Below are 22,830 nucleotides of genomic sequence, written 5' to 3'. Positions count from 1 at the left end.
GCAAGAGGAAGTGATTGTTAATCTATAAAGTGAGGGGGAATTCCACCTCTTAAGCTGGGTACACATGGTCACAATATCTGCCAGTTCAGCAGGAACCAGCTGACATTCACAGTGTGTACAGCTGCCCGTCTACCAGAAATTGGTCCTGCTGGAAAACCAGCATCTGACCAGAAGCCGATTAGCTGGACACAGAGGGAGATTGCAGCACCAACACCACTAGCGTTAGTCCGCTGGGTTGAACAAAAAAAAAAAAAACTTCTCCTTTGTACCCCCCAATATATAGCTGTCAGCAGAACATTTGTCTCCAGTGGATGGTTTAGTCTGGGTTCACACCCAATGCCAATGTGGCTCCCAGTAGGGGGGGGTCTCGTGCATCCTGGTTCACCATTGCAAGTCGAATTTCAGCCCGAATTTTGGGCTGAAATGGACCAAGAGAGACACAGGGCTCCTGATCAAATTCACACTGGAGCTGCATCAGAGATATGTGAACCAGCTCCATAGAGAGCCTGTCAAAATCTCCTGCTATTGCGAATTGGATGTGGGGATTCCGCATACAATTCGCAATAGTATGAACCCAGCCTCACCCTCACCTCCTGTTCTAATGGCAACTAAAAATGTATTTTCCATCACTTTATGTTCCAGTGACAATGGACATCAGGACAAGGAGAGGGAGAATCTACTTTGGAGGAACACAGATCACAAAACTTGCATGACAAGGTTTCCAAAAGCTTTTGAAAAGGGTTACCCTTATTGTACTTCACAACAAAATTTTGGTTTTATTCTTTGTTATAAAATCAATAAACAGATTTGACAGAAAGAAAAAAAAAAGAAAAAAAAAACCCCACACTTAAACATGTTATACTTACCTGATCTGTGCAGTGGTTTTGCACAGAGCAGCTTGGATCCTCCTCTTGGGACCCTCTTCAGTGCTCCTGGCCCCTCCCTCCTGTCAAGTGCCCCCACAGTAAGTAGCTTGCTATGGGGGCCCCCCCGAGCAGAGTCACAGCTCCCTGTGTCCATTCTAACATGGAGATGCTGTTCAGCCCCTCCCCTCTCCCCTGATTGGTTAGCTGACAGCTGCGGGAGCCAATGAAGTTGCTGCTGTGTCTCAGCCAATCGGGGGGGGGAGAGTCCCGGACAGCCAAGGGACTCATGGACATCGCTGGACAGAGATGGGGCTCAGTTTATTAGGGGGGGGGGGGTGCTGCTACACACAGAAGGCCTTTTATTTTAATGCATTAAGATTAAAAAAAAAAAAAAAAAAAAACCCACACACACACACACACAGGACACCTTCTGCCTTTACAATTCCTTTAAAAGAGGTTGGCCGTTATTCAAAGACATTTCCAAATACAGGGATGCCATATTCATGTAAACCTCAGGAGCCAGTCTGTCCAATCTATGAGCCAACATGCCCTAGCCAAGCACAAAATACTGAAATCCTAAAATGCCCGGACAATCCCCACATGTGACTGGCCTGTACACCTAGAACCACAGACCTTTGTGGACAGATTTGAACATCTTCTTGTCATGAGGCTTTCAAGGTCAATTTTCAATTTAACATCTTAGGTCTTCTTTTCTACCAACATCTACACCAGCTCAATGTGAATACATGATTCACTATGACTTTTTGAAGTGTTTGTGTTGAAAATTATGAATTTATCATTTCCCAAGAGTTTCTGGAAGAGCTTGGAATTCCCAAAGTTTCTTTTATAGGAATGTCCTCATCCACCCAACCTCAGGAATGCAGTCATTTGGAAAACATTACATGTGGGAGGCAAGAAATATCAGGTTATATGACAATTCTCATGCAGCTTCTTTAGCAATATCTGACTTGTAGAAATAAAATGATAAATTCTGGACTTCAATGCTTGACTATGCACAAAAGCTTGTGAATTTTTTTTTACTATTGCAAAACACTCTCAAACCAAGGTTTTACTAGACAAGCAAAATTATTTGCGACAAAAAAATAAATAAAAATAAAACAAACACAAAACTGATAGTAGTACTAAACCCAAAACCAAACATGTAATAAATTGCAGCTTACCAATCATTGGATGTGGTGGCTGCATTTGTTTTCTTTAAGGCTTTTCCCTTTGCTTTCACCTTGTGATCTGGCCAGTAGCATAGCTCCTGTGTTAGAGTGCCCACACACTGAATCAAGGAGCACAGCGGGCACATTTGGACACCATTTTCAGTCTGGGGAAGGGGAGTGTTAGATGTACTACCAGATTTAGATACACTAACAACATGAAGCCAAACTTAAGCTTATACAAGCAGTTACAGCAACATGTTTATTTTTCCTTTTTGGGTTGAAGGTTTTACCTGAACAAAAAAGGCAACTGCTGTAAGCACTCCTGCCAGTGGTAAATCCCAACACTAACTGCTAAATTTGCAGGAGAGCCTGTTCTGTTGGAATACAAAAAAAGATTTAGGCCTTGTTCAGATGTGCAATCCCACCAGCTCAATGGGAAATCTGTCCGCTGATCCCCACTGAGCAGGCGTGTAACAGGTCCATGTCCGCGCCGCTCATGCAGAGCGGACACGAACACAGCCCATACTCCTCTATAGGCGGTGGGATAGAAACGGACCACCTGGCCATTTCCATCCGACTGTCTTCCAATCCAATAACCATACTTCTGTTTTCAGCCGATGGGCTCGGAAGTCGGCGGGTGTCACATGTCTGCTGACATCTGGCACTCCATAGGAGGGGAATGGCGGGTCCGATCAGGTCCACCTGAAAAACAGAGGCAGATGCAATTGGTACGCTCATGGTAATCTGGCCAGTATGGCCCCTTTCACAGGTAAACATGAAAAAGGAAAGAAAGCCATTAATAAAAATAAATAAACACCACACACACACACACACACACACACACACACACACACACACACACACACACACACACACACACACACAAAATGCAGCTTAAAAGGGGTTGTAAAGTCTAAAGGTTTTCACCTTATTATACTAAAGGTGAAAACTTTTTTTCCTGCAGCTGCCCCCTCCCTTTTACTTACCTGAACCTGACCTGTTCCAGTGACGGGCACAGCAGTTTCAGCCACCATCTCTCTAATCATTGGACAGATTGATAAAAGCAGGAACCATTGGCTCCTGCTCTGCCGTCAATCAAATCCAGTGACGCGGAAATGGGGGGGGGGGGGGGGCAGAGTCCCACTGTCTGTGTTAATGGACGCAGCAGTGGGACTCGGGAGCGCACCCACATGTGTGCCCCCAGGGAGAACAGATTTCTTTGGTGGCACCAGATAGAGGAGCCTGGGATGCCGGTGGGGCACCCCAGAAGAGGAGGATCATGGCTGCTCTGTGCAAAACCCTTGCACAGAGAAGGTAAGTATAACACATTTATTATTTTTATGCAAAAAACAGGAACCTTTACTACCCTTTTAATACTTCGATGTGATGGCTGCAACAAAACATTTGCTTCTGGGTTTAATAATACTTTAACCCTTACCTATTCTATCCAAAATGGGGGAAAAAAAAAAAACACTTTACCTAAATGTATACTTTAGGCTTGGTTCACATGAGCCGCATCCATCGCACAGCAGGTGCATGCTGGTTCACTGTTTCTGGTCCGATTTCAGCCGTATTTTGGTCTGAATTTGGACCTGAAACAGACCAAAAGGGCACACGTTTTTTCCTGCAAAACGCACCGGACCTGCTGCGGAGATGTGTGAACTGGCTCCATAGAGAGCCAGTCACATTCTCCTGGTACGCCCCACATCCAATTCGCATAAGTGTGAACCCAGCCTAAGGTTTACTCTTGTTTGATCATCGCCAGAGAAAGCACTATTATCCCTTTATGGAATAAATATATGTGCCATCTGTTCCAAGACAATTAAAATCTGCCATAAAAATCTACATGTGTATGGGTTATTTCAGTTTACTCACAACATCTCCTTTGCTTAGTTGTTCAGTGAAAACAGATGTTTGCAATGATTTTGTTTTGCTACTAGAACATTGTTTGCATATTTTAGGACCACCAAAACACAAAGCTAATTGAAAATATTAACTATTGGCAACAAGTACAGTGGGATTTATATCTCTATAGGTATTGTGCATATGAGTTTAATAAGGTTATGAATTCATTTTGGCCTTAAGTGCATAGCAGGCATGCTGGCAATGGTTTTGTCTTATCTCGCAAAATGCAGCTGTTTTTAGTGCAGCCAAGCAGAAAAACATTCATTCCAAAGTGCAAAGATTTCCAACAACACTGGGAGGAATTTCATACTGAAAAGGGGGAAAAAAAAAAAAAAAAAAAAAAAAAAAAAAAAAAAGGAAAAGAAATAACACAAAATATTAACTTGAAGCTTTAATTCATAAGGAAAGATAAAACCCAGGCATTATGAAAACTACGTAGTAGTAATCTACTGATGCATATTCAAGACAAGCTTTACACATAACACAATGAAATGTATTGAAAGTGGCGAAAATTCTCAGTTCCATGCAGTCCCCCAGGTACTTATGAGAAGTTATTTTATTGGAGCCCAGAGCTTAGCAACAACTATTTGAATGTAAAGTATTAAAAAAAAAAAAAAAAAAAAAAAAAAAAAAAAAAAAAAAAAAAAAAAAAAAAAATAAAAAAAAAGGTACACAAAGCCAGCCAAATTCTTCTTTTTAGTTTTCAATGTTACCACTTGCTGATCCCCGAATGTACAAAAACATCGAGTGGCTAGAACAAGTTCATGGCTGCAGCTCCTGTCATTTTTAAGGCCGGAGACGAACTGGTCCCGGTTCAGTAAAGGGCCGGTTCACACCAGAGCGAAATGCGCCTTTCCCGAATCGTGCTGAGAGACGCTTTTTTTGTGCTGCTCCTTTCGAATACTCTAAAGCAGCACTTTCTATACATTTCTGATTACAAATACTGCAAACATGTGACAGTGAAAGAAGGAATTTTAGAAATGTGCATTTTCTTTAGTTTATTCATTTTGTTAGGACATTACCTGAATAAGATTATATGCAGTGCATATTGTAGGAAAAGATTCTCCGATGATCAGCATGTTCTGCCCAGAAACTCCACCAATTATGACCTTATCGGCTGGATGCCAGTGGTAGAAGACCCAGCCATCTATCCACCATGTCTTGTGAATATGTCACACAACACCAAGGGGACATAAAGCCAAATACCACCTTGTGGCTGGGTCACATCAGGTGCAGCAACTTGCAGAAACAGGTTCAACACAAGGGCCCGAGGGGGAAAGGTCAGTAGCCACGATTTATACAATATATGTACAAAGTCCAACAACTATGCCATGTATATCCATATCATTTATAGAAAAATCAATCATGCCTTTGCACCAGCTGTTGGTAAAGCAGCGATTGTAAAACGAGATACTAATGTGTGTAATCCGGGGTGGATTTGATTAAAAGCAAGTGGATTTAAAACACTAGTAAAAAGGCTTGATTAAAATCAACTTGATTTAAGTCATAATTTTTAAAGAGCAACTGTCATCTCTGTGCCACAGCGGCTCCTCCTCTGACCCGCCGTTGACTCACCGACAGTCTCATTCACTTTATTGGGACGGCTGGTGATGAGGCAGGGACACAACAAGGTGAGGGACGTGGCAGCAGCAGGGGAGTGGCTTGCTGCCAACAGGTGCTGTCACGATGGATCTGAAAATACAGGAGCTCTTTAAAATGGAAGGACTTATTCTTGCTGGTAGTTAGAATCTTGCAAACAAAATGAAGGTTTCCTATTTAGAATAATAAGCTGTCAGGTTAGTAAAACAGCGATATCAGAACCGGTTAACACAGTTTGTAATGTACATAGATTTGTAAAACAATGGGATAAAAGGAATACTCTTGAACTTTGTTTTATAGTTACTGTGAAATTGTGTGAATGCATCAATGCAGTGCATGTTATCAGAGCTTGGATTCATTGAATGAGTTTACCACAAATGTAAATATTGTAGAATATACAGCCTCATGCTACATAATTAAGCTCCATTTCATGCTGAATAAACCAAATTATTCATGTATCTTAAATGGAAAACTATCTTTAGGTAGATTTTTGCTCCAAAAGTAAAATTAAACTAGATTAGATAAAAAAAAAAAAAAAAAAAAAAAAAAATTGACGTCCTTTCCCCCCCCCCACAAATAGAGCTTTCTTTTGGTGGTATTTGATCACCGCTGCAGTTTTTATTTTTTTGCGCTATAAACAAAATTTAACTTTTTGCTATAATAAACACCCCAAATTTTAAAAAAAATTCCTCAGTTAAGGCCGATGTGTAATAGTCTACTTTTTTTTTTTTTTTAATATCGCAATAAGCGCATATTGAGTCACTTGCACAAGAGTTATAGCGTCTACAAAATAAGGGATACATTTATGGCGTTTTTTATTTATTTATTTTTACTAGTAATGGCGATCTGCAATTTTTAATCAGGACTGCGCTATTGCAGCGGACAAATTGGACACTTTTGAGACCATTGACAATTATACAGCGATCAGTACAATAAAAATTCACTGATTACTGTAGAAATGTCACTGGTGGGAAGGGGTTAACTGTGTTCCCTAGATGTATTCTAACTGTAGGGAGGGGGAGGAGAGATATTATCATGAATACACATAGCATTCTGAATGAGAGAAGGTGCTCCTGTGTCTGTGAGGCCAGTCAACCAGGCAAATGTCCATTACTTCCTGCTGATCATAGAAATCAAGGGTCACAAGTCACCATCAGCAGCAATTATAGGTTATTTTGGTGGAACCGCTAGGAGAACCTCTGCTTCTTCATGCATAATTGGAAACTGCACATCTTGAAAAAGCTCCTGGATGAACCTCTGAGACGGGAGTCGAAACGTGCAATGAGCTAATAAGTAGGAAACTTCAAAGTAGAGGCAAATGTACACACTTGGGGGAAACTTCTCTTTACTTGTTAAAAGTCCTGTTTCATGACCCTTTGTTCCTAAAGAATTACTTAAGCCCCATACACACTATCAGATTTTCTGCTGATTTTTTCCTTCAGCCATGTAGTGCAAGGGCCAGCCTGATTGCATACACATTGAAACTCCTAAGGTTTGACCTCATATTATATGGTTTTGGCAAATCTGATGGAATAAGTCAGCAGAAAATCCGATAGTGTGTATGGGGCCTTAGATTAATGACAAGACTTCAGACTTCTTTCCGGAGCAACAGTCGGCACACAAGTGTATCTTCAGGAGCTGTTTTTCCTCCTAGAACTAACTGTACTTTTGGTACTGCTCACAGAGCCCTGGGATACACCATCACTACACCCTGAATCCCAGAAAACTTGGAAGAATGGGACACCACCTCTAAATGATTGGGTATGGTGTGGGCACACCAGTCAGAAAATGGAATGGAAACTCTAAGTGACTCAATTCATTCAGCTGATTACCATGGTTTTAACCCATTATCTGGAACCCCACACAGTATAGACAGTTGTCCTCTGCGTGTTCCTGCAGCCCAGTGTCCTCTGTGTTCTCCAGGAACTGGGAAGCGTCCAACCAGCTCGAGTTAATACATTTACGTAATGCTGAACTGCTGCTGGAGCGCCTGGTAAGGGCTCCTAACCCCGAACCTGGTAATACCTCCTACATCAGGTGCAAAAATTTTACAAGCGCGCTCTTCTGTCGGAGGCATCATCTTTTGAAAATATGGAGTTTCCTTGACTTGAAACATATCATTAATATCCACAGACAAAGCTAAGCAGGGGGGCACCTGCCTACTACAGGGGGGGGGGGGACCCGCAGACGCCCGCCTGCTGCACGGGGGGCACCTGTGGCACCCACCTACTGCACGGGGGGCACCTGTGGCACCCACCTACTGCACGGGGGCACCTGCAGATGACCTCGGCACCCACCAACTGCAGGGGGGCAGCCGCAGCCAACACCTACTGCAGGGGGGGGGGCACCCGCAGACACCCGCGGCACTAGCCAACTGCAAGGGGGCGCAGCCGCAGATGCCCGTGGCACCCACAAGTGTCCAAGTTTGCTAACCTGCAACCCCAGCCCTTGTAACCTAAGGAGACCCTGTGTGCTTCTCTCAGAGACCCCTGAGCTGCTCCCCTCCATCCACACCCCCTGTGCTCCCAGTAGAATGGATGGTTATGACATCATCCCCACTACACCTGCATAGTAACAGTGACAGTACCTGACAGGCCTCCCATAGCCGCAGTCCACGGCTGCCCGAATCCAACATTCCACGCCAGAAACGCCGACAGACCAACCACAGCGCCCACCGAGGCGTAAACGATCCGGATCCAGAGCTGCCTGGTGACCGCCATGGAGCCCCCGAGAGATACAACCTCACCAAGCTCCCTCCTCACCACAGTGCGCAAACACTACTCGCCCGGGGCTCACAGCGGATTGGAGGAGAGAGCTGCCAACTACAAGGGGCGGAGCTTATAGCACGCTCCACGACAGGAGGGACTAGAAAGCCTCTTCCAATAGGAAAACAAAAATATGTTTACCAATAGGAGGAGGCCTGTGGCTCCGGTTACCAAGCAGAGACGAAGATGATTGTGTAGAGCGGGAGGTGTACACTTCCTGTGTGAGAACCCAGAACGAGGCGTGGGACGCAGATTGAGAGGAAGGGGGGTGGGGAGCTGCAGCTGCTGGTATTGTAGTTACCAGGATCAGAGTGGAGGGTGCGGGATTTATTACTCGTCTTTTAGGCCTCATGGACACGGGTGAATAATCCTCACTGATTGAAGGACCTGCTGGCGGTAAAAGTCCCCTTTCCCCACTGAGAGCCGTGCTAGCTGGCTTTCTTCAGCATGGATCCCATTAATAGTATGATTGAAGAAGCACTGCTGCTGCTTTTGTTGAGGAGGATCAGAAGACGGAGACAATTGGAGGAGAAGCGAGCCAATCATCAGTACCGGGTACAACGTTTGCTGTCCCAGCATTCCTCTGCACAGTACTTCACAACCATGTATGGAGAGCTGCGCAAATATCCCGACAAGTTCTTCGGCATGACCCGGATGTCCATCGGCACTTTTGATGACCTTCTTGAACGTCTGCGCCCCCGATTCTCCTGTATGGACACCCAGCTGAGGATGAGCGTGTCCCCGGAACAGCATCTCCTGGTCACACTCCGGTATGGGAATACACCAGTGTCATGGGAAATATTACTAAAACATGAGCGGGTATATGTCCGGGATTCACCCGGACAGCTCAGGTTTGGAATCATGCATCCGGGTTTAAGATTGCCTGAAACCCGGACACATTATTCAGACTGGACTATGGCTTCCAAGCTGGGTTGCTTCCTCCAGCTGTCTAAGCTGAGAGTGTCTGTTACACTCTCTTTCACACTGCTAAATCCAACACTAATAATCCCCCCAAAACACACTGAGTAGAGAGGGTTCAATCTGCACCCACCCCCCAATCCCCGGCACTGTGCCTTAGAAAAGAAAATGGCAAGTGTAGCAGCCACAGATACATCTGGGTGAGAAATGCTGACTGCCAAGGGGTGAGTGAGCTCACCATCCATCCCTGTCTGTGACTGAAGTCTCTCCCCTTCTCTCTCATGCCTCTGAGTGAGTACACTAAGGTAAATCAGGGTTCTCAGAGTTTCCCTTTACTCCAGAGGCCACAGTTTATCCCCTTAGATCAGATTCCACACTGTTCCCCCTTCAGTCAGGGTTCCCAGAGCATCCCTTATGTCAGTCCCCAGAGGTCTCCCTTACATCAGAGTCTGCAGAGTCCCTCCTTACAGTGAAAGGGAACTATGTGAGTTCAGATGTAAAAGAGGAACTCTGGACTCAGATATAAAAGGGGGACGCTTGTCATTAATGTCATATGATTGGAAATGTCCTTTAATAGTAAAATATATGTATAGTTTATAATACAAAAGAAATGCTGTGCGCCATTAAAGTGTTCAGGTTTGACTTGAAGAAAAGGTGGCAACCCTAGTGTGTGTGTGTGTGTGTGTGTGTGTGTGTGTGTGTGTGTGTGTCTACACACACACACACACACACACACACACACACACACACACACACACACACACCAGAAGTATTGGGACACCTTCCTTTACACGCACATGAACTTTAATGACTTCCCAGTCTTAGTCCATAGGGTTTAATATTGGGTTGGTCCAACCTTTTGCAGTTATAACAACTTCAACTCTTCTGGGAAGGCTGTCCACAAGGTTTAGGAGTGTGTCTGTGGGAATGTTTGACCATTCTTCCAGAAGCATATTTGTGAGGTCAGGCACTGATGTTGGGCGAGAAGGCCTGGCTCACAGTCTCCACTCTAATTCATCCCAAAGGTGTTCTATCGAGTTGAGGTCAGGACTTATGGTGTTGGGTTGTCTTTCAGGGGTTGGGCTTGGCCCCTTAGTTCCAGTGAAGGGAACTCCTTAAGGCATCAACATACAAAGACATGTTGGACAATTTCATGGTCCCAACTTTGTGGGAAGAGTTTGAGGATGGCCCTTTCCTGTCCCAACATAACTGCGCACCATTGCACAAAGCAAGGTCTATACAGACATGGATTAGTGAGTTTGGGGTTGAGGAACTTGACTGACCTGCACAGAGTCTTGACCTCAACCTGATAGAACACCTTTGGGATGAATTGGAGCAGAGACTGCCCTAAAGCCTTGTACACACGGTCGGAGAATCCGTCGGAATGCGTCTTATCGGACCGTGTCGTCAGATAATCCGACTGTGTGTGGTATGCATCGGACTGATTCCGTCCGAATCTCCGTCCGACCCAATTTTCCAACATGTTGGAAATCTTTCCCGACCAACTGGTTCGATCGGACATACTCCGATCATGTGTAGCGAATTTTGATCGGACCAAGTGCCACGCATGCTCAGATCAAATTCCTACATCAAAGCTATTGGCTAAGTACCCTATATCTGCGAAGGCGAAGCTTCAAAAGCCCTTCTATCAGTATCAGTTTAGTGGTACGGAGGAGGTCTTATGTTAGAATTAGTGCTCTCACTCCGGAATGTGCAGCGATGTGTATCGCAATCAACCTTTTCATGCGTACGCGCCCCGACGAATGCTTTATCGTTCATACGTGTGTATATGTGGGGTGGGGGGGCCTCAATTTTCTTTGGGGGGAGGCATGTATGTAATGATTTTTAGGTGACAGGTTCTCTTTATTGAGATATGACTCGTTCTGCATTGCAAAATATCCTTTCTCGGCAAAACGAGCCGGGTACACAGCTTGACCTGGAAGTGACAACAGAGACATCGCATTGCGAGTCACAAGAAGGGGAGGAGAGCAGACGTCTTCTTCCCCTCTACCCGTCAGCACCCGCCATGGAGATCACGGGTCTGCCAATGGGCAAGCAGAGCCCGGTAAGCATGGAGGAGCATCAGTACCAGGGGTGTGTGAGAGCGATCGGGCAGCAGCGGAGCCACCCAAATACTCTCACCTAACAGACAGGAGTCTGTCTGTCAATTTCATGCAATCTCAGTGGCTGCAGCTACCAGATTTTGTGTGTGTGTGTGTGTGTGTGTGTGTGTGAGATGCACCCCACCGTTAGGTCCATACGGCGTAGGGACCTTGTGCATGTAAAGGCAGACATCCCAATACTTTTTTGACAATATATTGTGTGTGTGTGTGTGTGTGTGTGTGTGTGTGTGTGTGTGTGTGTATGTGTATATATATACACACACATACACACCCCTCACATTTCTGTAATTATTTTATTATATCTTTTCATGTGACCACACCAAAGAAATGACACTTTGCTACAATGTAAAGTAGTGAGTGTACAGCTTGTATAACAGTGTAAATTTGCTGTCCCCTCAACAGATCGCATCAAACAGCCATTAATGTATAAACCGTTGGCAACAAAAGTGAGTACACCCCTAAGGGAAAATGTCCAATTGGACCCAATTAGACTCTCTCTCTCCCCCCGGTGTCATGTGACTCGTTAGTGTTGCAAGGTCGCAGGTGTGTTAAATTTGTTGTTATCGCTCTCACTCTCTCATACTGGTCACTGGAAGTTCAACATAGCATCTCACGGCAAAGAACTCTCTGAGGACATGAAATATAAAGAATTATTGCTCTAGATAAAGATTGCCTAGGCTATAAGAAGATTTCCAAGACCCTTAAACTGAGCTGCAGCACGGTGGCCAAGACCATACAGCAGTTTAACAGGACAGGTTCCACTCAGGACAGGCCTCACCATGGTTGACCAAAGAAGTTGAGTGTCTGTGCTCAGCGTCCTATCCAGAGGTTGTCTCTGAGAAATAGATATATGAGTGTTGCCAGTATTGCTACAGAGGTTGAAGAGATGGGGGCTCAGCCTGTCAGTGCTCAGACCATACGCCACACGCTGCATCAAATTCGTCTGCATGGCTGCCGTCCCCGAAGGCAGCCTCTTCTAAAGATGATGCACAAGAAAGCACGCAAATAGTTTGCGGAAGATAATCAGAATAAGGAAATGGATTACTGGAACCATGTCCTCTGGTCTGATGAGACCAAGATAAACGTATTTGATTCAAATGGTGTCAAGCGTGTGTGGCGGTAACCAGGTGAGGAGTACAAAGACAACTGTGTCTTGCCTGCAGCCAAGCATGGTGATGAGACTGTCATGGTCTGGGGCTCCATGAGTGCTGCCAGCACTGGAGAGCTACAGTTCATTGAGGGAAACATGAATGCCAACATATACTGTGACATACTGAAGCAGACCATGATCCCTTCCCTTCAGGGACTGGGCCACAGGCCAGTATTCCAACACAATAACGACCACTGCTTTGCTAAAGAAGCTGAGGGTAAAGGAGATGGACTGGCCAAGCATGTCTCCAGACCTAAACCCTATTGAACAGCTGTGGGGCATCCTCAAACGGAAGGTGGAGGAGCGCAAGGTCTCTAACATCTACCAGCTCTGTGATGTCATCATGGAGGAATGGAAGAGAACTCCATGCTCAAGAGGGTTAAGACAGTGCTGGAAAATAATGGTGGCCACACGTAATATTGACACTTTGGGGCCAATTTGGACATTTTCACTTAGGGATGTACTCACTTTTGTTGCCAGCAGTTTAGACATTAATGGCTGTGTGTTGAGTTATTTTGAGGGGATAGCAAATATACACAATATACAAACTGCACTCACTACTAGGGATCGACCGATATAGTTGATATGCCGATACGATACTGATGTCTCGGTCACCTATCAGGCTGTTAGCCGATATTGTGTGCAGCTGCAGGCATCACCCCGGTAAAACCTCTTGAAGCAATATTGGGTACGTTTGTGCCCGATACAAAAAAAAAAGTGAAACTCGGCCTCACCAAAAATCTGTTGATCCCTACTCACTGCTTTACATTGCAGAAAAGTGTCATGTCTTCAGTGTTGTCACATGAAAAGATATAATAATAAAATATTTACAAAAATGTGAGGGGTGTACTCACTTTTGTGTGATACTGTGTGTGTGTGTATATATGGTAAACATCCAAAGACTGCTGCACTCCCATACTGTTTGATATAGCTTTTCATTTCTCCACAATAGATGCACATCCATTGTATACCATGCCAAAATGGTTTTCCTCCAATGCAAGCTTTCAGACAACATCCTTGCTCAGGCTTGGACAAATGTATACTACAAATCTTCAACAATCTGGTTCATTTAAATCAATTTAAGGACATCCTGAACCACATGCAGCTTATTGCTATAATAATATAACAATGTAACAAATAAGTTGCATGTGGTTCTGATGTCTTTAACTGCTTGCCGCCCGCCCACCATCATATGACGGTGGAGCTCTTGTCCTAGGCCTCCTTCATATGATGGCGGGACAGAACGGCCGCGCACACGGGGGTACGCAGCGCGACGGCCGCGGCGTTTTGCTAGGACACGTTGCGACCTGTTCTGTGGAAAGAGCAGAGTCCTCGGCTCTTTTAAACATGTGATCGGCTGTGTCCAATCACAGCCGGTCACATGTAAACAAGGAAGTGCCGGTAATTGCCTCTCCTCGCCTCACACTGACAGAGTGTAAAAAGTGTAAAAAAAAACAGTGCCCACAAGTGCCACCAATCAGTGCCCATTAGCGTTGCCAATCAGTGCTGCCCATCAATGCCCATTACTGCAGTCAATCAATGCCCATCAGTGTCCATCAGTACTGCCTATCCCTGCTGCCTATCAGAGCCCACTAATGCCACCTATTAGTTCCCACCAGTGCTGCCTACCAGTGCTGATAAGTGCTCATCAGTGACACATATCGGTGCCACAAGTCAGTGCTCATAAGTGCGGCATATCAGTGCCCTTAAGTGCCACCTCATCAATGCCCACCAGTTCAGCCTCAGTGCCACCTCATCAGCGCACATCAGTGAAGGCTAAAAATTACTTGGTTACAAAATTCACTGACAGAAAAAAGTAAAAAACCTATATTTTTTCAAAATTTTTTCTCTCTTTTTTGTAAAGAAATAAAAAAACCCCAGCAGTGATTAAATACCAAAAAAAGAAAGCTCTATTTGTGTGAAGAAAATGATAAAAAGTTGTAGCATGACCGCACAATTTTCATTCAAAGTGTGACAAAGCTGAAAAGTGGCTTGGGCAGGAAGCGGGTGAATGTGCCCTGTAGGCAAGTGGTTAAAGTAGAACTTCACCAACCTGTCTGCTTCCCCACCCCCCTTATGATTTGGCCCTTTTTTTTTTTTTTTTTTTTTTTTTTTGAGGGGGGAAGCAGATACCTGGTTTTGAAAGGTACCCGCTCCCACTCCGGTTGACAGATCGCTCCCACCCTTTCCCCTGCAACACGTCACAGGTACTAGAAAACTGTGGGACCATTCACAAAGCGCAGCGCAGCTCACGAATAAGAAGTGTGAAGCTGCAAGCAGTCACAGCCTTCTTCCCTAAGTAAACTTGGACCTGAAGATGGCTGAAGAGGTGAGGACTGTGCTGGATCCCTGGATAGGCAAGTGTCCTATTATTAACCACTTGCCGACCGCAATACGTATATATGTTGTAGTTTACAAGTGGTTTACTAGTGTTATAGCTAAAGATATCAGCCATAACCCGGTGCCATTTTTTACAGCAGGCAGACGTCTTTTGCATGAAACCAGTCCGAGGACCTGCCATCCTTATTTCTATTACAAGGGATGTTTACATTCCTTATAATGAGAATAAAAGTGATCAAAAAAAAGGGGACAGTGTAAAAATAAAAAGTAAAATAAACAATACATTTTTAAAGCGCACCCATCCCTCCATGCTCGTGGGCAGAAGCGAACGTATACGCAAGTCGCTCACGTATGTGTAAACAGTATTCGTGCCATACATATGATGTATTGACACAAACATTAGAGGGAGAGCAATAATTCTATCGCTGGACCTCCTCTGTAGCTCTAAACGGGTAACCTGTAAAGGCGTTTAAAACACCATCTATGGAGATTTTTAAGTAGCATAGTTTATCGCCATTCCACGAGCTTGAGCAATTTTAAAGCATGACATGTTGGGTATATATTTACTCAGAATAACATCATCTTTCACATCCAAAAAAATTGAGGTAACTATTGTGTTTTTTAATTTTTTATATTCATTCGTGGATTTATTTACCCCAAAAATTGCATTTGCAAAACTGCTGTGCAAATACCGTGTGACATAAAATAAAATGGCGATCGTTGCAATTTTTTAATTTAAACAATGTATAATGTTTGGGGGTTATAAGTACGTTTCTATCAAAGAATACTGAAAATGCCTGGTCAGCAAGTGGTAAAAAGTCAGTAGCTGCAGCATTTTGTTTGCTGCTGACTTTTTTATTTTTTTGCTATTGGGATGGAGAACTGCTTAAAATCAATTTTAAAGGAACAGACTAATTGAAGATATATATGTGTGTGTGTGTGTGTATATATGTATGTATGTGTATATATTTCATATGGTAATTTTAACTTTTTTCTCTTCTAGCTTTCTTGCAACAGGGCAAAGTTTTGCCTCTCTCCACCACTATTTCCTAATGGATGTGAGGACAGTGAAAAAAGTAACCCGGCAAACTTGCTTAGCACTATGGGAAGAGTTGCGTCATACCGTGATGCCTCGGCCAACAGAGGATATATGGGAAGTGTTGGCAGATGAATTTTGGGAGAAAACTCAATTTCCCAACTGCATTGGAGCCCTTGACCAAAAACATGTTCAGATAAAAATGCCACCAAACTCTGGTTCTAAGCATTTCAATGACAAGGAATCCTTTTCTATTGTCCTATTTGGATTGGTGGACTCCTACCATCGTTTTATATCTGTTGATGTGGGAGCCTACGAGAGTCAAGGAGATTCCGGAATCTTTGGAGAGTCTGTGATGGGGCGTCGGCTGTATGAGGGACGTCTTGGGATTCCCCCAAAGAGGCCTCTTCCATTAACGACGGAGCCAAGTCTGCCACTTGTTATCGTAGCAGATGAGGCGTTTGGACTTGCAGAGCACTTAATGCGGCCTTACAGTGGACATGAACTTAGCCACAAAGAGAAAATATTCAACTACAGACTGAGCCGTGCCCGTCGAGTTGTGGAGTATGCATTTGGAGGCTGTACTTCTAAGTGGCGTGTACTCCTTTCCTCCATACAATTGGATGTGGAAAATGCAATGAAAGTGGTGCTGGCCTGCTGTGTGCTACACAATCTTCTTATTGAAAAGGAGCGTGGTTCCTTTGAACCCACACCCCCACACCCTGCACAGGATGTTCAGTTTATGGACTCGTGCTCTTGTTCTGATGTCATGAACATTCGAAATCAATTTGCTGATTTCTTTGTTTCTCCAGATGGCGAAGTGTCTTGGCAAGATGATCATGTTTAGTTAAAGTCCTCTTAAGAGCAGTTGTCTTTTGATATTTCTCTACTGTTTTTGTGCTTTAAAAAAATAAAGAATATCTTTTTTTTTTTTAATTGGAATACAATTTTTCAATATTATTTTTTGTGGTTTAGGGCCCTTTCACACAGGTGGACTGATCAGGTCCTCCTGTCAGTTTTTTCAGATGAACCCTCCAGTCGTCTTTATGGAGCGTTGTGTGACAACGGACATGGGTTCATTGACACCTGCTGACATCCGATCCTGTCCGCTAAAAACAGACGGATGGGGATCATTCCCCATCAATATGGCAGTAGAGAGTAAATGGACAGGTGGTCCATTTACATCCTCTAAGTGCAGTATGCAATATTTAATAAAGTGCACAAAGGGTTAAAAGCACTTACAAGATCGTTAAATGGTAAAAACATTATATAATCAGGAGTTCCTCTTTTGTGGCATGTGTCCATCCTCTGCATGGTGGTAGAGAGCAGTGTAGAGCAGTCCAGCAGCTGTAAAGCATTCTCGTATGTGCTGGAGAAAGGAGGCAGCACAGAAACCTGGGTTTCTGGGTTCACAGGCTGATGGTGTCAGTGGGGAGAAAGTGCCATCTCATCACTATCATCCCTCTGACCAGCTATCCACCTCCACCAAAACGCCCTTATCTCCTCCCTGGTCCATTTACAGCTGACCACCCATAAAGGAGAGCAGGCTGTGTCTGTGTCAGCTCTGCACAAGCGGACAGGGACCAGTCATCGATCTGATCAGCAGACAGATTTCCCCCTGAGCAGTAAGACTCCAACGGCGCCCATCTCATGTGTAAGGGGCCTTATAGTTCTCTTTATATTGTAGCACCATTGTGTCTTTTTTACTCGTGTGAATTAAGGCATCTGTTCTCTAAAAATGGACGCATCATCCCACACAGATTAAAAAGAAAAGTAAGCTTTTATACAGGGCATAATGAGGCTTTCTAGTGTGAATGGTCCCTGGTATAATGTTGTGAAGTAGAGTTGTACCAATGCTGTAACCCCTTAGGCTGCATTCGCACCTGCACATTCTGGGAACGTGAAAAATGCAAGTGGCGCTTGCGGTGCCATTACTTGTTGATGGCATCCCAAGTGTGTCTAGAAAACCCTGGAAATACCGGATAAGGTCCTGGAATTTTTTTATTACATATTTGTCACGAGTAGGGCGTTCCATAGTTGGGCTTTTTTAAATATAGACACATAATGATATTTCATTCAGCTTTAAAGTGGAAGTAAACTCCCCTATCGTTTTCAGCCAAGGAAGCTGCTATGGTGCTGCACATGTGATTCGTTATGACACCAGCCATTGGATGGTTTGATAGTTTGGCTGAGAGCACAGCCAATGTGCAGTTAGCATTCCCAGCATGCCTTTTTTCTTTTAACTGTTTAAATCGATGGGTTTACTTCCACTTTAAGAAGCCCAATTTAGTGCAGTGTGTAACATCTCACTGAGCTAAAAAAAAAAAAAAAATACACCCTGTCCTGCTTTATTTCAGTGCACACGACCTGCTGTTGTAGTTGAACTTACACATGAGTGCTGGTGTCATCTGAACTGATTTCTAGCCAAACTCCAAACTTGCATTTTTTTTTTCATTCCAATGAACTGCGGGGGTCAGGTCATCACTGGGCCTCCGCTCACATCACAAAGAGGTGGGGCAAGTTTGGCTAGAGATGAGTTCAGAGAATGTGTGAGCTCATCTCTAGTTGAACTGAACAATATAGGGGAAAAACATATTGGGGCACATTGTCTTGTCATTATGCTGGGCAATGGATGGCAGAAAAAGGGGCATGGCATTATGATGCTGAGGGGAATGAGGAACTAAATAGTCATCAAGCCCTCACAGGAGCTATGCCCTACAATGGTAAATCTCCCACCATGACTCCACAGCTCAGTGCCAGGAGTCAAGACAGTGTCATTGGGGTCTCGCCCACTCCAACTGAGGGGTTACTTCCATAGGGAGAAAGTGAGTCAGATAAAATTTGGCAAGTGAGGAGATACTGTATATACAGTGGATATACTTGTAAAAAGTCTACACAGCCCTGTTAAAATGTCAGGTTTCTGTGATGTAAACAAAAGAAATGAAAAAAATCATTTGAGAACTCTTTCCACCTTTTTAATCTGAGATATAAACTGTACAACTCAATTGAAAAACCAACTGAAATCTTTTGGGGGGGGGGGGGGAGGAAAAATAAAAATAATTTTGTGTTTTCTTAAGTGTGCCCACCCTCTTGTAACTGGGGATGTAGCTGTGTTCACATTTAAGCAATCACATTCAAACCCATGTTAAGTCAGTAGTACACACCTGCCATTGTTTAAAGTGCCTCTGATTAACCCCAAATAAAGTTCAGCTGTTCTAGTAGGTCTTTCCTGACATTTTCTTAGCCGTATCCTACAGCAAAAGCCATGGTCCACAGAGAGCTTCCAAAGCATCAGAGGGATCTCATTGCTAAAAGGTATCAGTCAGGAGAAGGATACATAAGAATTTTCTAAGGCATCAGATATACCATGGAACACAGTGAGGACAGTCCTCATCAAGTGGAAAAAATATGGCACAACAGTGACATTACCAAGAACTGGATGTCCCTCCACGACTGATGAAAAGACGAGAAGAAAACTGCTCAGGGAGGCTGCCAAAAGGCCTACAGCAACATTAAAGGAGCTGCAGGAATATCTGGAAAGTACTGGCTGTGTGGTACATGTGACAATAATATCCCATATTCTTCATATGTCTGGACTATGGGGTAGAGTGGCAAGTCAGAAGCCTTTTCTTATGAGGAAAAACATCCAAGCCTGGCTAAATTTTGCAAAAACACATCTGAAGTCTCCCAAAGGATGTGGGAAAATGTGTTCTGATCTGAAGAAACCAAGGTTGAACTTTTTGCCCATAATTCCAAAATATATGTTTGGTGCAAAAACAACACTGCACGTCACCAAAAGAACACCATACCCACAGTGAAGCATGTTGGTGGTAGCATCATGCGTTGGGGCTGTTTTTCTTCAGCTGGAACAGGGACCATAGTCAAGGTAGAGGGAATTATGAAGAGTTCCAAATACCAGTCAATATTGGCACAAAACCTTCAGGCTTCTGCTAGAAAGCTGAATACAAAGAGGAACTTAATCTTTCAGCATGACAACGACCCCAAGCATACATCCACGTCAAAGGTATGGCTTCACCAGAAGATTAAAGTTTTGGAATGGCCCAGACCTGAATCTGATTGAAAATATGTGAGGTGATGTGAAGAGGGCTGTGCACAGGAGATGCCCTTGCAATATGACCCATTTGGAGTGTTTTTGCCAGGAAGAGTGAGCAAATATTGCCAAGTGAAGATGTGCCATGCTGATAGACTCATACCCAAAAAGACTGAGTGCTGTGATGAAATCAAAAGGTGCTTCAACAAAGTATTCGTTTGAGGTGTGCACAGTTATGCAACTATATTATTTTAGTTTTTTATTTTTACTTCCCTCCGCCTAAAGAATTTCAATTTGTTGTTCAATTGAGTTGTACAGTTTATAGGTCACATTAAAGGTGGAAAAGTTCTGAAATTATTTATCATTGTCTCATTTGTTACATCACAGAAACCTGACATTTTAGCAGGGTTGTGTAGACTTTTTTTTTTTTATAGCCACTGTATAAACAAACAGGAAGCCCTGCTTTTACCCATGAAGCCACTTAAGGCTACTGCCACTATGTCACAGCCAGCTTTAGCCATGCAACAATCAGATGCTGTTTTATACAAAGTCCAAGACAGCTATAAAATCCATAAGGACTGTTATGACAACCTTTATCCTTGCATTCAGGAGTTGACAAGAAGACAATTGTCAGCCACCACTTTCAGAAACGGGTCTGCCAGCTGGGAGTATACAAGGCATTTGTTGATAAGTACAGGTTTGCCCTGGAGACTTTGGAGAATTATAGCCATGTAATAACCAGTTCAATCAGAGCAAAACATGGTAAGAAAATAGGGACTCCGCTATACAATTATGGCTAGCTCACTGGAGGATCGGAGTACTGCGCAGCACAAGTTGCAACAATTAGGTTTCCTGCTCTTTGGAGATCAGTACTGGAGGCTAGTACTAGTCAGAGAAGGGAACAGGAAGAGTTTATATCTGTTTAACTATAATTGATCATAGTTTGCCATGTATGTATTATTCATTAAGGCATAGTTGCCAACCCAAAACAATCTGAAGCAATGCTTTTTGTGAGGCAGTGTAAAAAAATGCTTACTAAACTATGTATAGTTTTAACTGGCATGGGTTGTAATAACATCTTTCTCCTATACAGCTCTTATTTGTTCCACTTGTCCTCCACGTCACTGGAGAAGTGAGCATTGACATAGGGGTCTGCAGAAGGAACCGCTGACCGCTGCAGGGAACCCAGGACTCCCCTAAAAGACTGACTTCACATTGGATTTCAGGGGACCAATTACCAGAAAGAAAGGGAGAGGTTTTTCCTTTCCTTTCATCTTGGCAGACTTGAGCTTGGTTGAGCCTTTTTATTATTATGTGTCACTTTAGATTTTTTATTTTCCCAAAAAAGTGGTTTGAGGCATTTATATTGCTTAAAACCAAACCAGCATAATATGAACTGAAATTTCCCATTCATTTTTTACCCAGTGAATCACATTATTGCCTAAAGGAGTTTTTTTTTTCACTTCTATCAAGTTCACCTATTTTATAAGTGGAAAGCCTAAAGTATGACTCTACATAAAACAGATATTTTAGTTTTGCATGGTTGTTGGCAAGACAAATCATATGCTTCTTATATTTCTAAATTCCAGTGGCAACATATCTTGTTACTAGTTTTCACACAACTGCTAAAGCCAATACTTAGCCAGATGAGGTCATATTTCCCAGATGCATTTTTCATCATTTCAAATAATTGAGAAATGCAGTTAGAAGATTGTCAGATTAATTAGAACCTTACGGTAGGGAAAGACAAAGGTACAAACTACAGTAAAATCTTACCACTGGAGTTGTAAAAGATTTAGGTCCAATTTTTATCTATGTGTTTTAACACACATCAACACAGGCAGATGCATTAGCCATTGTTTTTGGTGTTAGTTCACATCTATGCAATACTTAATTTTTTAAAGTGGAGTTCCACCCAACAAAAAAAAAATTCATTAACGTGCATAAAAAAAATAAAAAAAAAACATTTGGAGAATTTTTTTTTTTTTTACTCCCCACTAAATTCCTGTTGCTAGGGGGTCCCTCGTAGTCTGCCTCATTCAGCGCCTGGGCTCTTGACATCACTTCCCTTGGCGCAGGAAGGGAGATCTGCTCTGCCCCCTCCCTCTTGTCAATCATCTGGGACATGTCACAGGTCCCAGATGATTGCGCGGCTAATCGTGAGCCGAGGGGGAGATGAGTAGGGCTTCGATCCCCCGCATCTCTGGACCCTGGGACAGGTAAGTGTCCGATTATTAAAAGTCAGCAGCTGCAGCATTTGTAGCTGCTGACTTTTAATTTTTTTTTTTTAAGCGGAACTCCGCTTTAATGTGTCAATATGTGTTATAGGGTATATTGGTGACAATAGCAACATACACATTAATTGATTGTTGATAACTCTCATAAAAATGCATGAAAACCTGTTTGGTAAGGTGCAAATCCAGCATTAAACTACCATGTCCCTATAGTAAATGTTAGACCAGGCAAAATATGAACCTCCTCCCACCCCTTTCTACCCATTCTGCCAGTTGCACTCACCTAAATCCGTTGTCGAGGTTCCTCGCTGTTATTTTTATGTAACCCAGTGCTGAAGATGGACCTTCAAGGTCTCCTACTGTCCACTCGACCTAATGTCACTTATTTTCTGGATCCTGAGACCACCCCCCAGGCTGAACAGCCAACAAGAAGTGTCTATGTCACACAAGCAGCGGCGTGGACATGCAAAGTAGGAGGAGTTTATATAATCCTGGCACTAGGCTTTAATATAACAGAAAGAGACCTATCCTGTGAAAAAAAAAAAACATATATCTGGTGAGTGGTGTTGAAGGTTTGCTCTTTTGAAGATCACCACTGCTATCCAAGACAAAAAAACATGTTGGATAGCGTGCTTCTGCTGTGCACTGTGGTTCCTTACTATGGCATTTACAGT

The 22,830-nt window shown here is 43.5% G+C and overlaps 1 protein-coding gene across 1 annotated transcript in view; it reads right to left on the bottom strand.

Moving 5' to 3' along the window:
• Window positions 1–8,384, bottom strand: part of SLC48A1 (solute carrier family 48 member 1) — a 40,973-nt gene extending 32,589 nt beyond the window's left edge. Inside the window, exon 1 of the mRNA XM_077483766.1 lies at window positions 8,127–8,384. Within this exon, the coding sequence (XP_077339892.1) occupies window positions 8,127–8,259 (133 nt within the window). The 5' untranslated portion in view covers window positions 8,260–8,384. The remainder of the gene's footprint in view (window positions 1–8,126) is intronic.
• Window positions 8,385–22,830: the final 14,446 nt, after the last annotated feature.

This window comes from Lithobates pipiens, unplaced genomic scaffold (assembly GCF_037356315.1).
Source record: "Lithobates pipiens isolate NorthernLeopardFrog02 unplaced genomic scaffold, aLitPip1_a1.2 Scaffold_16, whole genome shotgun sequence".
Classification (NCBI taxonomy): Eukaryota; Metazoa; Chordata; class Amphibia; order Anura; family Ranidae; genus Lithobates; species Lithobates pipiens.
The sequence above is the reverse complement of the archived record's forward strand: the minus strand, read 5'-3'. Positions and strand labels throughout refer to the sequence as shown.